Below are 17,325 nucleotides of genomic sequence, written 5' to 3' on the forward strand. Positions count from 1 at the left end.
TCCTTTTAAAAATTTTACTGTCGTCTTTGAAGTGTGTAGATAACAATGAAATTTGTCCAAAATGTTTAAACAAATTAAAAAAGAGTTGTTAATTTATTAACATTTTGTCATCAGTCATCATATTTCGTTAGTTTCATGTTTACTTAAAAAAGTTGAGTGACAAACTTTTTAGTTTATAATTTTAACCAACACAACAATAAAATATAGTTCATGAAGAAGTTTTTTGGAAAATTTTAAGTCAAAATATATAATAGGCAAAAAGTTATGTTACTTCATATACAAGCGGCACTCCCCAAAAAACGCTCGAGATCCTGACCACGGTGTGGTGAATGGCTAATTTTTATCATACTTTATGATTTTGATATCAAAAATCGTTTTTTTGCTCTGCTTAAGAATTTTGCATTTTGCAGTTGCGTCATTCTTCTTCTGAAGCGGCGAATTTGTCCTCAAACAACTTCTTGGGCCTTTTCTATATATGCTTAGAGTTATAAGTTTTATAGTGGGAAGAAAGGTCAAAAACATATTAATAATAGCATAGGAATGTTAAGATCATAATAAATTGTATGAATAAAAAATATATATAGATAGAAAAGTAAGCCTAACTTTTGTTTTTATTGTATCCCAATGAGCGTTCGAGAATCTGGTCAAGTTTGGAGCGCTGTAAAACCTATATAAATAAACAGAATTAAACAACTTTATAGTGAAAATTGTTCGCTGAAAAACCCTCTACAAAATTACTATAATATTATTTTATTTTAAAATGAACTGAAAATAGTTATAACCTCAAAAAGGAAACTTGTTAAAAAAAATTTACATATTTTTGGTTATATCTTTTTTGTTGGTCACTTGACGATAAAAAGTAATAGAAACCAAATTGTGGAAAATTTAATTTGCTACATTTTATGTTTAATTAGATTTTACAAAGGGTTGGTAGTTTACGAGATATAGCGCGAAACCCCTTTGCACCCCATTTCCAAGATGGCGACCGGGGGACAAGGATGGCGACCCCAAAAACTAGAACTTAAGCTTCTACTGATCCCCCCTACACATTAAAGAAATAAAATTGACTCCTCTAAGAAATGCAAGATACGGCCTAAAAAATCTAACATTTTAATGGACTAGCAATGGGATTTCCGCTTTAATTTGCATACTCGTATTGAATATTCGAATAAACAATAAATTATTTAGAATGTTAAGAGCGTAAGTACAAAATTTGGGGCCAATCTTTTTAAATGCAAGTATTTTTGAGAAATTTAAACTCAGAATGAAAAATTGCGTTATTACTGACGGCTCAGAGACCCTTAGAATAACCAAAAACTGTATTTTTAATATAAAGCTAAGAAACACTGAGTCAGACCTTTTAACAAATCTGGCTTTATTAAACATGGAAAACTTAACTGGTAAATATTGGAGAATAAAAAATTCACCACCACTAACAGATGCATTCATTGAAACCAGGAATTATACAGATTTACACAAGAGTAAATTATTACCAATTTATAAATTTCCGTATAAAACTTTGATAAAAAAACCCAGAATCATAATTCCTAAATATACAGAATCAAATCATTTAAATAATATTTTAGTAAAATCTATACTGAGCGACTTTGTGGATTACACAGTAATTTATACAGACGGTTCTAAAAATCAAACAGGAGTAGGATGTGCTATGTATGTGCAAAATACCCATCAACATAATAATTACAAATTATCTACTGTTAGTAGTATTTTTACAGCTGAGATTATAGCCATCGAAAAAGCTCTAGAATGGATCAAAGAGAATATATTTTAGTTCATACAAATCAAAAATTTTATGTAATATAAAAAATAATTTGTCTAAAGTGGAAGTAGTATTTATATGGGCAAAAGGGCATGCCGGTATACTGAAAAAAAGGTGAGATACTAACTCACATCTTATCGACAGATGCAATAAATGACGTCAAAGTTAGAATAAATAAAATATGGAAAAAAGAATGGAAAAATATTACAAGCATGTCAAAAAATTTATATTTTTCTTTACATCAAGAACTTCCTTTGCCACCTGAATACATATTTAAATATAACCTGCCAAAGCAAGATATTTCTACTATCGTCAGATTAAAAACTCGACACGGGAAATATGAGGCACATCTGCACAAATTAGGAATAATTAATTCATCAGTATGTTTTTGTGATAATGTTTCGATTAGAGATTTAAACCATATTTTCTTGGAATGCAAAATTAACGAGAGATATATAAATCAATTATATTACAATTTACGACAAAAACAAGTTCATTTTCCAATTAGTATAGAATATCTACTAAGTTTTCATAAAATGGAAATATTTAAATTACTCATAAACTACTTGAAAGAAACAAATATAATCATTTAAGTGAAATACGTATAAATATAACAAAACTAATAAATTGAGGTAAAAATAAAATAAAAATCTGTTGCTAACGGACTCGCATCCAAGCCATTTTTTCACACACACACACACTGTATTTTTAATGAGATTTTTTAAATTAAAAATCACACTAAAGTTTATGTTTTTTTTTGTCACTCCTGTAACTTAATAAAATAAACATTTAAAAGTTTTCAAGGACTTTCGTTAAGAAGGCTACAAAAGAATTGCCAGGTGATAAAGAACATCAAAACAAAAAAGCTGGAATATTTGGCCACATTATTAGAGGTGCGAAATATGAGATATTAAGGCTCATAATGCAGGGAAAAGATCCGTAGGTAGAAGAAGAATTTTCTGGCTGAGAAACTGAAGAGAGTGGTATACTTGCAACTCAGTAGATCTTTTCAGAGCCGATAAAGTACGGATAGCTGTGATGATAGCCAACCTACGATAGGAGAAGGAACTACAAGAAGAAGAAGAAGGAACTTTCGACCCTCGGGAATAATGTAATCTTTATTTCAGCGTTTAAGTTTTTCAAAAATATTTACTACTTTTTTCAGGATTTGAAAAAGATGGCCAATTTAAAAAGCATTGGCCCTAAATTTTGTGCCTACGCAAAAATAAAAATGGGTTAATTATGGAAAATTTGAATCCTGAATATTTATATGTCACGATAGTGTGCAATATTTTTGGTTGTTTATTCGCTAACAGTATATTTCAATTGTATCGAAAACAAACCACTTCAATATCTATAATATTAGTCGAGGAAATGAAGCATTTTGGCTCGCAATTTTTTCGTCCTGCATGGATTTACTTGAATTTTTCAAAAAAGGTAGGGAATAGTCCAAGGATCTTTTTCTATATAATACCGCTGTACGCTAACCTTGGGGGTGTTTGCCACCCCATCTGGGAGGTGGGAATTTTTTATTAATTTTTATCCATGTAAATTGATGTAAAAGGTGATTCTTAAAAAAAAATAATTTTTTACATTTTCTTCGTAAAACTAATATTTTTCGAGTTATTCGTGCTTGAAAGTAACAGTTTTTCAACGAAAAAATTGACTCCTTTAGAGAGTTTTTTGAGAATACTTCGAAAAATATGCATTTAATCAAAAAAACTGTAAATATCAAAATTGTATCTTTTAGTAACACAAATCAAATTCTTTTAGATTACGTTAAAGGTTAGTTTTTTTCGTCAAATGTATAATTTGACATATTCAAAACCACATAGGTACCAGGAAAACTTTGCATTTTTGAGGAAATTTAAATCTTTCTTTAAGCATACAATTAGATCTTTCAAAATATAATAATAAAACGTTTCTAGCATAAAAATTTAGCGACTTATGATCAAAAATAGGTCGGTACCTGCTTTTCCCTAGGAAAAAATCAATGAAAACAACCCCCTAACTACCCTCCTAATTCAAAATTAATCTTAACCTTTCTGTAATTCGTTGTATATTTACATTACCAATATATCCAAGAAGTTTGACCCATTTGAGAGAACTAATTTTAGAAAAATTGAAGTTTAAAGAAATATTGATTTTTTTCAATTTCGTATTTTTTACCTTTTATTTATAAATATCTCCGAAAATACTGGAGTTACGAAGAAAATTATCGACTACTAATTTGTAGCTTTTTTGATAGCTAAAATTTACTTGTACATAGATTTTCATTACAATGAACAGTTAGCGAGGTATGGCTGTTTAAAACCTCTATTTACGAGCAAACACCCCTTATTGGAGCCCTCTAAACCCACCCGAATTAAAAACTAAGGGATTTAATTTACACAGTCTTATAGTTCTTCAAAAATGCTACAAAAGCATTTTTGAAAAAAATTTTATCGCCAAAAATGAAGGAGCTATGTTTATAAAACCCTTTTTTTTTCGAAAAATTCGAATAGTCCGCTTATGAAGCATTTTCAATGTATGTACAGTCGAACCCGCTTATTAGAGTACCGGTTATAGGAATATCCCGGTTTATGGAATATAAATTCGAGGTCCCGAAACGTTTCCATTTACGCCTTAATAAATTTATCCGTTTATTGGAATACGTATTAATAAAACAAGACCGCTTATTAGAATATTATTCAGGTCAACGAATAAATTTTTAAGTACAATTTCGAATTTCCTAAAAATTTAAATTATGTCTTGTACTATGGGGATGTTTCTCGCCAAGGGCTTCGAAGGCTTGTAGTGCTGTTTTATTTATATTATTTGTGTTTGTCAGATAGGTAATAAATATTTTATTGCGTTGTTATGAGTACCAATTCAATCGTTTACCGACAAATTCAGTCGTAAAATAATGTCCTTTGTCTACAAACTATACATATTGCCACCCTCTTGCCTGTGCCTGTTATAAAAATTTTAAGAAACAGTTCGCCCATCCTAATTGCTTGTAAAGTTATAAAACGTTTTCGGGATGGCCAAACCATTGTAAATTTTTCTAATTTTTATAATAATTCAGAGCAACAAAAGTGACTAGTATTTTATGTAACAAAAAAGAAGCTACAATTACCTATTATTTTTCAAGACTAAATAAATAATTTTCCTATTAAGTATATTATGTATTTTAATATGAAAATATTTACATAATCTATATGTTCATTGCATTAATTTCATATTAATTACTGTATGCATCCACATAATTGTGTTGTTGACATAAAAAGACCTAAAACCATATACATATACATATACATATTAACATAGTATGTACTATTATTACGTATATTCGGTACACTTTTTATGGCTAGCCACTAATGATCGGTATTAGAATATCCCGGTTATAAGAATATTTTTGCTTGGTACGAAGGCTAGTCCAATAAGGGGGTTTGACTGTATAATACCACAGAACCGGTTCGTATACTGGAAGATGACTAAAAAACTATTTGTATTTGTATTTGTGCACATTTGTAAATTCGTATTTTTCTGTAAATAAATGTTTTTATAATTCTTTAATTCTACTTTTTTTCTATATAGATCAATTAAATTATCTACTTATAAAAATTTTAACGTTATTAAGGGTGGTTTTTAAGGGTTTTTTATGATATTATATCCTAAAGCATAAAACAATCATTATTTAACCAATCAACACCAAATTTTACCCATAATTAAGTTTACAATGTTTTTGTATAGTTTTTGACAATAAGGGGTAGTTTTCACCCCTAAAAATAATCAACGCCCTTGAGCATGATATAAAATAAGTATAAAGTACAGAGTGAGATAATCCTAATCCTAAATTTTTATGTAAATCGATGGAAGCCGAAATTATTCTTTTAGGATAGGTAAATCTTTTATATATAGCTCCAACAAGGGTGGTTTTAAGGGTTGAAATATTATGGTAGTATATCTTAAAGCATAAAACAGTCATTATGTAAGTAATAAGAACCAAATATTGTCAATATTAAAGTTTAAAATATTATTTTATAATTTTTTACAATTAGGGGTAGTCTTCACCCTTAAAGACCAAAGCGTACAAAGGCTCAATATAGAAAATGAACTAGAGGGTAAAATGAGCCTACTCCCAAATTGTTGTACAAATCGATGCTGGACGAAAAAAATGCGAGGTTTTGCCATTTTTTCAGTTTCATTTCCTCGACAACATACGTTACAGTTCAAGTTGATTCTCAGTTAGAGTTGACTCCAACTAGTTGGAGTCAACTCCAACTGAAACGAGCAGTAAAAGTTGATTTTAAAAATTTAAATCAACTTTTACTAGTTGGAGTTGACTCTTACTGGATCGATTCAGTAAATGTTGATTATACGAGAATCTCAAGTGCTTTTTTGATGAGTGTGCGTTTCTTTGTTCTGACCGTTTCAACTACTTATTAGTATAGTCTGTAACGTCGCCCCCGTTAGGTAAATTATTCTGATTCGATTTTTTGCACAAACTTACTCAAAGAAATATGTACATCCGTATAACAATCCTTATAACAAATACACAGGGTGTCACGCGGTACCGCGGTCGAAAAATTGTTTAACCAATTTTTGTTAACCAAATTCACAAAAATAATTTTTATCTTGTCCTTGTGGGATCGGTACTCACCGGAGGGACCGCAGACGTTCGGAAACAATTAGCGTCTCTTTGCAAAGACAATGACGTCGACTTTGCAAAGTAACAAGACACTTACTCAACACATACACTACACATTACTCCCCTGACTAGTGATAAGTTATACAATTACGTGGCTAAAGGTTCTAGTTCTAAACCAAAGCCAGAATCAGAGAAAAAAAAATTTTTGTCTACTCTATCTCATATTATGTAATTGTAAAGGTTTTATTGTGTGAAAATTGTAAATATAGATAGCAGTACATGAAGGGTTTAAAGTGTGTCTGAAGTAACACTGTATTTTAAATGGGTTTTACTTTTTCGCACTGTTTTTTAGCACACTGTCATATAATTAAACATCCTTAACTTTCGCCTTCGGGACGAAATCAGACACGCCCTTGCAACGGCAACTGAAATGCTCACAAAACAGCGACCACGGAAGCAAAGATGGATGACAGAGGAAATATTGGATTTAATGGATGAAAGAAGAAAATGAATATTACCATCCTTGGATTATAAGCTTTCATTTGACACATCATTTGTCATATCGGAAAAGAAATGAAAGGCCGAATTTACAAATCAGTCATCAGACCAATAATGACATACGCGGCAGAAACACAACCCGACACAGAGAGGACAAAAAGATTGCTCGAAACAACCGAGATGAAAACCCTTCGAAAAATCGATAGTACGACTCTATGGGACAGAGCTAGAAGTACAGATATACGACGGAGATGCAAGGTGGATAACATTAATAACTGGGTAAGGAACAGAAGAATAGAATAGAATGTAGTCAGGACAGCGAGAGACGGTTCCCCAATAGGAGGACGTTCAGTGGGAAGACCACGAAAAGGATGGAACGACAACTTATTAGAGGCACATTGAAAAAACAGACAAAGTAATGTCTATACAAAAAGAAGAAGAAGAAGAAGATTTGTCATTCTACCTGTTATAATGACGGAGGAGTTATATTCGCGGACGGACGGATAGACAGTCTAGGTTAAATTTGTCACCTTTAGTACCATCCTTGGATATTAATCTTACCTTTGACACCTCATTTGTCATTCAACCTGTTATAAGTAACGAGGAGTTATACTCGCTGTCGGACAGATGGTACTAGGCAGTACCGTGGTCAAAAAATTGTTTAATAGTTATTTATGTACCAAGTCAGTAAAGTGGCTCTTTATCGAACGAGTCTGATATTACGAGCAGAGGAAGCGAAGCGAGCAACAGACGCGTTCGATAAAGAGTATTGAGGTGGTGCGTACAAAATTGTATCGTCAATCATAAAAAACATTAACACTTACTTACAACTTTGAGGAATTTTTTTTTATTTTAGACGAAATAAAAAATTCGTATGACAGTAATGACAGTAATGACAGATGACTTTTGCACGATGGCTGGTTTTGATGTTTAATCGATAGTTATCAATATTGTATACCTACCTAATTACTAAATCTGTAAAGTTTTGATTTATTTTGTATGAATATAATTGCGAATCACTACAGAATTTTATTTTTTGACATAAATTTTATTAATAATAAGATAAATTTTGTACAATATTTTTAATAATTAAAGTACATAAATAAATTTTAATTTCACTCAAATAAATAATCGATTGCTGCCATTGACCACTTACATTCTATCTCGGTTAATTTGATTATTAATCGCGGCAGCTAAAGTAACATTCTTCTTTCGATACAACAAAGTGATACTTTACTGCTGAAAATGAGGGCAAATGAGTACAATAATGAATGATTTTAGTGACGTTTGGCGATAAACAATGATTTTAAACAAATTCGCAAAAATAATTTTTTCACTTCGTACAAATTTTTCTTTGATCCTTTGGGCCTTTTTTTCTCTAAAATTGACTGTTGTCGAGTTATTAGCGACTTAAAATTTGAAAATCGCCAAAATAACCATTTTCAATGTTTAATAACTCGGTTAAAGATAATTATTGTGAAAGTCGAGCGAGCGGCCGTGGAGTAACGGCATAATCGCTGGCCTCATATGCCAGTGCACGTGGGTTCGAGCCCTGCCAAAGACAAACCATTTTCATTTCCAATAATGACACGAGCCGTCTCACCGTGCCTCGGAGAGCACGTTAAGCCGTAGGTCCCCCTGGGCTAGTGTACATCGACACTAGTTACTTGAAACAGGTTTAAAGGTGTAATTGGCGCCGGAACTGTCCGAAAGGCAAAAATGCCATACGATATTATATATTATGAAAGTCAGAAACTAAAAAAAATTCAAAGATTAAAGCTACCTCTATAAGATCCTGAAGAAATTTTTGTCACTATTTCATTAATAAGATATTATTTTTAATTATCAACAATGAGCGCTAACCGTGTATTGAGGCGGCAGTCAATGTGAGTGCGAGTGACATTCACCATTGGACGGCTGGAATGGTGCATCTCGTTAGCACTCACCATTGACGGCCGCCTAATACGCACTTAGCGCTCATTGTTTATAATTAAAGATAAAGCTTAGTAATAAAATAGTGACAAAAATTTCTGCTGGATCTTGTAGAGGGGGCTATAAACTTGGTCACTTTCTGACTTTCATAATAATGGATTTTAACCGAGTTATTAAGCCTTGAAAATGGCTATTTTTGCATTTTTAAAATTTTAAATCGCGTATAACTCGACAACAATCAATTTTAGAGAAAAATCACAAAATACCTTTTTTCTACGAGCGTGAAAAAATGTCTACTTTCGCGAACGCGTTTTAGTTTAGAAAGTTTTACTTCTCCGCACGCGTGTTACTTTTCTGCACGCATTTTACTTTTCCGCACGAGTTTTACTTTTCCGCACGCGTGTTAATTTAGATATGTTAATATGGCATTAAAGTAATTATAATACATACAATAAACTAATATTTAGATATTATTTACTAATTTATTTCAAATATATCTTATTGTGTTCATGTTTTAATGAAATTAACGCGAGAATTCGATGAAATAAAATAATTTTGACATAATATTCGAAAGTCAAATCAGTAGACAATAACAGTGGTTTTGAATCGTCGTCATGGGAACCAAGATCGTCGTCATGCTAACCAATTATGCTGAAAATTATTTTGTGAAGTGAAAAAATTATTTGTGTGAATTTGTCTAAAAAAGTTGTTTAAACAATTTATCGATCAAGGTACTGCCTGGCACCCAGTAGATTTGTTACAAGGACCTCTTTTTGAGTAAGTTTGTGCAAAAAATTCGAATCGGAGTAGTTTACCTAACGGGGGCGACGATACAGCCTAGACTAATTTGAACATGTCAGTAACATTTAATTTCTAGAATCGGCTGTTTGTGTGAATCAGAATCAACTTTTACTAAATGGCATTGGGAAGAGTATACTTTTCCTAGTTGGAGTCTACTCTTACTAGTAAATGTTGAATATAAATCTTCATTTTATATTTGTAATCAACTTTTACTGAAACCAGCCGTTAGAGTTGACTCCAAATAGTTGGAGTCAACTCCAACTGGATAATCAACTTGAACTGTAAAATATATACAGTGGAACCTCGATAACACGGATTAATCAGGACCGCGGCCGATCCGGGTTATCGAAAATCCGGGTTAGCCAGAAAATATGGTAAAAATTTATAAAATACGGTATACTTACAGATAACCTCCATTTTAATTACAAAAACATGAAACACATATGGACAGTACACATCTAAATTACGTATAGTTGTATAGAGTGTAGAGTATTGTTCATTTCTTGGTAAAAAACTCAGTCATACTGTAGATGTACCGACACCATATAATGCTGCAATAAATTGATTTTAAAGATTCGCCTTTATCAGTCCTACCTAATGCTTCTAGTTTCTTTTCCATTGTCACTACAACATTTTTACGTTTTGTTGCCGTTACGTAGACAAAAAACACGCAAACACAATCTGAAGCACGATTACAGAACGGAAGTGAACAATACGAAGCGACTGTACTACACACAATACGGTCACAAGGAACAATGTTGTTATTTAAGAACAGACTAAGACCATTGTTTTAAAAAAGAATTTTTTAAATAGTCTTTTAGTCTATTTTAAACAATGCTAAGACAGTTTGACATAACAAAGGAAAAGAAATACACACATGTGCCTGTTCCTTCCGATAAGCCGAGACGGTCGCTCTGCTGCCGTGTGCCATGAATCATTTTTACTATCGTATAGTTCAAATTACACAAATACACATTATTATCTCTCAAATATTATTTTGCCTACATACATTTTTATTTGATAAAATTGTTAATTTGTTTATTTGTTAAAATGTTTGTCTGATGAAAATAGGTCCGGGTTAGCCGGACTTCCGGGTTATCGAAGGCCGACTTATCGGGGTTCCACTGTACTTTATTACATTGTTAGTGTAGATATTATAGGTCTTGGACCCACACTTAAAAAAATCATTATTATCTCCCTCATGAGACATTCTTTATACAGTTTTTCATCTCGATTCGGACAACTTTTCTAATACGGAACATTTTCGGGAGGGGTGCATTTCGTAAATATAAATGTTTCTAAACTTTGGCGCGTCCGACAATTGGAGTACCCTTAAAAAATTGTCGGACAATACTACCAGTTTGTAAATATTTTTTCCACCTACCTCTACCGAAAGTATACTTTTCCGGACCTGATTGTAGGGAGCAAAGTTGTACTTTTCCTCCCTAGAGAGGAAAAGTAAGTTGATAGCTGTTATTATCTCCATTTTGGAAGGGGACTCGCAAGATATATGCAAATCTACATTCTGCGGGTTTTCGACAATTTCATCCACGTTATCCCTGGGCGTGCCTAGCATCTCCTGAAAGTGCTCTTTCCATCTCTCTACTTGATCATCCGTTGTAGTAAGTAATTCACCTGTCTTGGATCTTACAATGTTCGAACAGTTGGGCCCATTTTTTGTTAATCGTCTGGTAATTTGGTACAGCTCTCTAGTCCTGTTGTGTTGTGCAGCTGTTTCTGCTTGTTTTGCCAGTTCTTCAGCCCACCTTCTTTTGTCTCTTCTTGCATTCCTTTTAACTGCTTTATTTAGTGTTTCATATTCTTGTTGTCGGTTCGTTCTTCCTTCTACAGTCCTTGCTTGCAAGATATCTTTTTTTCGTTGTTTTCTTTCCTCGATAAGATTCCAAGTTTCATCTGATATCCATTCCTTTCTATCTTTCTCTTTTTTACCCAGTTTATCTTCAGCTATTTCTGTCAGAACATTTGCCAAATCTTCCCAGCTATTTACTTCACGTTCTCTTGTTTTTACTTGAAGCTCCTCCCTAAACATGTGTTTTCCTGGAAGAGTTTTTAATTTGTTCAGGTTATATGTGGGTCTGTTGGTGTTTTTTGTGATTTTGTTTTTGTTTTTTGCCATCTTGATTATAATGGTACCAATTAACAGATGGTGGGCACTTGCGATGTCTGCTCCTCTTTTATTTCGTACATCAAGAAGAGATGATCTCCATCTTTAACGTTTATTTATAAAGCACCCAGTAGTTTGCTGAATGGTAAAAAACCGTAAATTGTTATTTTGATTTAACAATGTTTACATTAATAATTTGACTTATATTTGACAGTTGACAGTTATATTGTACCTACTTGTTAGTTTTAGTTCTAATAAATTTTGTTGGTTAGTTACATAAATAAATTAAGTAAAAATGAAAAAATGACTTGTTATTTGAGGAAGGTGGAAAAACCATATGTATAACATGGGAGTAAAGTGCCTTTTCCTCCCTTGAATGATTACTGCCCTCCGCTACGCGTCGGGCAGTAAACTTCATTCTCGGGAGGAAAAGTAGCACTTTCCTTCCTTGTTATACAAATAGCTATTATCAAAATCTCCTGCAAAAATCAGTTATGTAGTCATAAATAACGATTTTTTGCAGGATTCTTTGATAAAAATACTGAACTATTGAACTTATTTTATTTATTTATTTATTTATTTATTCATTTATTTATTTATTTATTTATTTATTTATTTACTTATTTATTTATTTATTTATTTATTTATTTATTTATTTATTTATACAGTAAAATCTGTGTTAACGGCCACCTGTCAAAACCGACCACCTGAACTAGCCGGCCAGTTTCAAAATTCCCCAAACCAAAATTTGTGGACTACAAAACCTGGTATTAGCGGCCACCTTTTTATATCGCCCAATAGTTCTGTCATTTTTAGTGCCCGTTATTGACAGGTTTTACTGTAGTACTATACACATGACCTGATCTCTTGTGACTAATCCAGGTCGTTTTCTAATTGGATTACATTATTTTACTTTTACATAATTATTACTTCAACAATTTTCTATTTGACTAATCAACAACAGCCCTAATCTACAAAACTGATTCTGAAAAACTACAAATTATAAAGAATTCTAATAAACAATTCTAATGAACAATTAATATCAATTAACTGAACTATTGAACTATAAATATTGAACTATAAACATTCCCAATAACATTCTTCACTGAGCATTCCCAATTCATTTTTTCAAATTTACTATAACTTTACAGCCCGGGCACAATAATACAATAAGTTGAAAATTTTAGAAATTTTTTTATCCGGATATTTTAAGTTGTATTGTAAAAACTCGACAAAAATGATATAAACATAGTGAGAAATCTGTATTGAAACCAACGGGCTGTAGTATTATTAAAAGGAAATAGCACGTATGCGCAATGGATAAGTAGAGGAGTGAGACAAGACTGTTACTTTCACCGTTACGATTTAATATATACTCCAGAGAGTTATTTACTATCTATCGCTTAGGCCCAATCTTTCGGACAAATGTTTTTTAAATGTACTCATTTTTTTTTGGAATACTGAGAAAACTATAATAAAGATTTTTGAAAAATTTAAATGCAGAATGAAAGATTACATTATTACCAAGGGCCGAAAGTCCATTAGAATAAACAAAAATTCTCTATTTTTCACCCCGTAACTTATTAAAATTAACATTACAGATGTTTTCAGGGACTTTCGGCCCTCGGCAATAGTGTAATCTTTCATTCTGCCTTTACATTTTTTTTTAGATACTTAAGTATATATTAGTGTTCTCGGGATTCGAAAAAAATGAATACATTTAAAAAGCATTGGCCCGGAATTTTGCGCCAACGCTCTTATTTAATATATTAATGTTTTATTTAGGAAAAAGAGGTCCTGGTAGATGACAAATATCATTGTCGCTTTCAAGCAGAAAATAGAGGCGAATTTACATAGTGTAGGAAACAAAGGTTGAACCTTGCAAAATGGACACAAGTCCGGTTTTATTTTTTTTCTGGTATGTCAAGGGGTGCTTATTATAAAACTAACTTTTTCTGAAAAAATTTCGCCCCGGAACCCCCTTTTTCACCCCTTTGAAGGGGGTAATTTGTGGTTTTTGCGGAACGTAGCCCTTCCTGTACCTTTTACAAAACATTTTTTTTATAGAAATGTGAAGGGGACTATATTTTCTACGATTTATTTCCCGACAGCATCTGTCTATCATCCACCGTTTAGCGGGGGTGGCGCCCCAAAATTGACAAGTTTTTAAAAAAGGTGTTTTTAAAAAAAATATATAATTATTCACAAATATTTGATTGATTTTTTGGTATAGGTTTCACTTAAGGGTAATTGCCCTTTTTTAATTACAGGATGTTACATTTTAAAAAACCCCTTTTTATACCATCTGAACCGTTTATGCTAGAGTAAAAATCTTTCAGCGATTACCCATGTACTGGTGCTATTTACAAATTTGTATAATGCACCCCATTTTCCCCGGAACCACCCCATTTTCTTGGAATTCTTTACACACAATGCGCTTTATTAATATGCTTCATATATCATTTTGTGCACGTTATTATTACCCATGCATGGACACCAAAAGCGATTTCCTAGTGCAACCTCTGTAACCAAAAAAATAAATTAAATGGGGGGTTCAACTTTTTTTTTTGTTTTTTGCTTTTTGATCCATATGGGCATATGCTTCATCAATAGTGCTTTTCAAAAATATATATGGTTATTGCAACATCCCAGCGAAAACCACCCCTATCCTTGAAAATATACTGCAGAAACTACCCCTATCCCTTGGCGAGAATGTTTTTACGATTTTCTCATTACCTATGCATTCTTTTTAAACAAAACTTATACAAAGTTAAAGAACACTATTTAATCTAAAAATTAGGTCCTATTCATTTTTTTCGTATAAGCAACCGTTACGGCACAGTGGCGCCGTAAACCTTATATTGTTTGGCGGGCTATAGTTTTTGTTTTTTTTTCATCTGTTCGTTTTATTGATAAAGTACTTATGTAAAATAAAACAACACAGTGTAACCTACAAATTATAACCTATGCACATTTTACATTATTTGCTCGCCAAAGCCACAGTGGTGGCCCAAAATCAATTTTTGCATATTTTCGCCACCTACACGCATTTTATTGCATTAATGCTACTTTAATAGCACAATATTCACCCTTAAGGGGTCACTAAGCAGTGGCGGATCCAGGGAGGGGTGATGGGGGCGATCACCCCCCCCCCCTCTCAAACCAAGTGATATATTTAAAGATTATAAAAATATTCATTTATTTTTATAAAAATTTAGCCAATTGGCACTCCCCTCTTAACGATGCTGTATCCGCCACTGTCGCTAAAGCATATAAAGTACGCCATTCTTATAAAAATAATAATATAATATAAGTATTTCTATAAAAATAAATGAATATTTTTATAATTTTTAAATAGAATATCACTTGGTTTGAGAGGGGGCGGGTGATCACCCCGATCACCCCTCCCTGGATCCGCCACTGCTTAGCGACCACTTAAGGGTGAATATTGTGCTATTAAGTTAGCATTAATGCAATAAAATGCGTGTAGGTGGCGAAAAGATGCAAAAGTTGATTTTTAGCCACCACTGTGGCTTTGGGGCGCAAAGAATGTAAAATGTGCATGGGTCATAATTTGTAGGTTACACTGTGTTGTTTTATTTTACATAAGTACTTTATTAATAAAACGAACAGATGACGAAAAAAAAACAAAAAATTGGAGCCCGCCAAAGCATATCTTAGGTTTACGGCGCCACTGTGCCGTAACGGTTGCTTATACGGTCCTAATTTTTAGAGTAAATAGTGTTCTTTAACCTTGTATAAGTTTTGTTTAAAAAGAATGCATAGGTAATGAGAAAATCGTAAAAACATTCTCGCCAAGGGATAGGGGTAGTTTCTGCAATATATTTTCAAGGATAGGGGTGGTTTCCGCAGGGATGTTGCAATAACCATATATATTTTTAAAAAGCACTATTGATGAAGAATATGCCCATATGGATCAAAAAGCAAAAAACAAAAAAAATTCAACCCCCCATTTTATTTATTTTTTTTTTTTTTGGCTACAGGGGTTGCACTAGGAAATCGCTTTTGGTGTCCATGCATGGGTAATAATAACATGCACAAAATGATATATGAAGCATATTAATAAAGGACATTTTGTGTGAAGCATTCCAAGAAAATCACTTTATTTATTAATTCTTCTTTTTTTCGGGTGGTTCCGGGAAAAAAATGGGGGTACATTATACAAATTTGTAAATAGCACCAGTACATGCTAGCATGCTCTAGCATAAACGGTTCAGATGGTATAAAAAGGGGTTTTTTTAAATGTAACACCCTGTAATTAAAAATAGGGCAATTACCCTTAAGAGAAACCTATACCAAAAAATCAGTCACTTATTTGTGAATAATTGCCGCAGGATTTGTTCTTAATTTCCGTTACAGTTAGGGAAAAATATATTTTTTTTAAAAACATCTTTTTTTAAAACTTGTCAACTTTGGGGCGCCACCCCCGCTAAACGGTGGATGATAGACATATGCTGTCGGGAAATAAATCGTAGAAAATATATAGTCCTCTTCATATTTCTATATAAAAAATTTTTTGTAAAAGGTACAGGAAGGGCTACGTTCCGCAAAAACCACAAATTACCGCCTTTAAAGGGGTGAAAAGGGGGGTTCCGGGGCGAAATTTTTTCAGAAAAAGTTAGTCTTATAATAAGCACCCCTTGATATAACAGAAAAAAAAATAAAAGCGGACTTGTGTCCATTTTGCAAGGTTCAGCCTCTGTTTCCTTCACTAACAGTGATTATAGCCAAACTTCACTAGCAAAAAAAGAAGCCTAAAATTACAAATTTGAAAGTCTAGCATACTATTTTATAAAGAATTTAGTAATATCGTACTTACCAAGATTTTCTTGGAGGTCGTTCATTATGGTAAAACAGCTAGACACTATTTTTTAAAGTAGTCTACAATAATTAATGTACAATTAAAATTATTTGTGTTTCTAAACATTAGTTTTTGATTAGAGTGATGTACTTAATGATAGCCTCACACCAGTTTTAAACGTGATAAGCGCTTGTTTAACAAACAGATGATACATTTTGTATTTATTCATTCTTGATGCATTGCTTATCACGAATATTATACAGGGTGGCCTATAGGAAACGGTCGTAACTTTTTCTATAAATGCTGTAGCGAGAAATACTATGTTTTTCTTTTAACGTAAAATCGCGTGTCTCTCATTCAGTGTAAAATCATCCCAAATTTTGGCATATGCAGATGATGTGGACCTAGTTGCCCGCACATGACGCAAGCTAGAAGAAATGTATACCATCTTCTCAAATGTCTCAAAAAATATGGACCTGCAAGTAAATGAGAAAAGTAAGATGATGGCATCAACACCCAATAGTAGAGCCAAAAACATCGGTCACCAATTCACGGTTGGGGTGGAGACTACCTTTAAGGTGGTGGACAAATTTACATCCTTGAGCTGGCTCTCTGTTCACCAAGCAGAACGTTATGACGGAAGAAATCAAGCGAAGGGTAATTTTCTTCTTCTTCTTATTCTTCTTCTTCTTATAGTGGGCCTCAACCTATTCCTTACCGATTTTGAGCTTGTA

At 32.7% G+C, this 17,325-nt stretch overlaps 1 protein-coding gene across 1 annotated transcript in view; it reads right to left on the reverse strand.

Annotated features, from left to right (window-relative positions):
- Positions 1–16,797, reverse strand: part of LOC114337045 (uncharacterized) — a 40,956-nt gene extending 24,159 nt beyond the window's left edge. The window contains exon 1 of the mRNA XM_028287432.2: positions 16,610–16,797. Coding sequence (XP_028143233.2) covers positions 16,610–16,634 — 25 coding nt within the window. The 5' untranslated portion in view covers positions 16,635–16,797. The remainder of the gene's footprint in view (positions 1–16,609) is intronic.
- Positions 16,798–17,325: the final 528 nt, after the last annotated feature.

The sequence above is a fragment of the Diabrotica virgifera genome, chromosome 9 (assembly GCF_917563875.1).
Source record: "Diabrotica virgifera virgifera chromosome 9, PGI_DIABVI_V3a".
NCBI lineage: Eukaryota > Metazoa > Arthropoda > Insecta > Coleoptera > Chrysomelidae > Diabrotica > Diabrotica virgifera.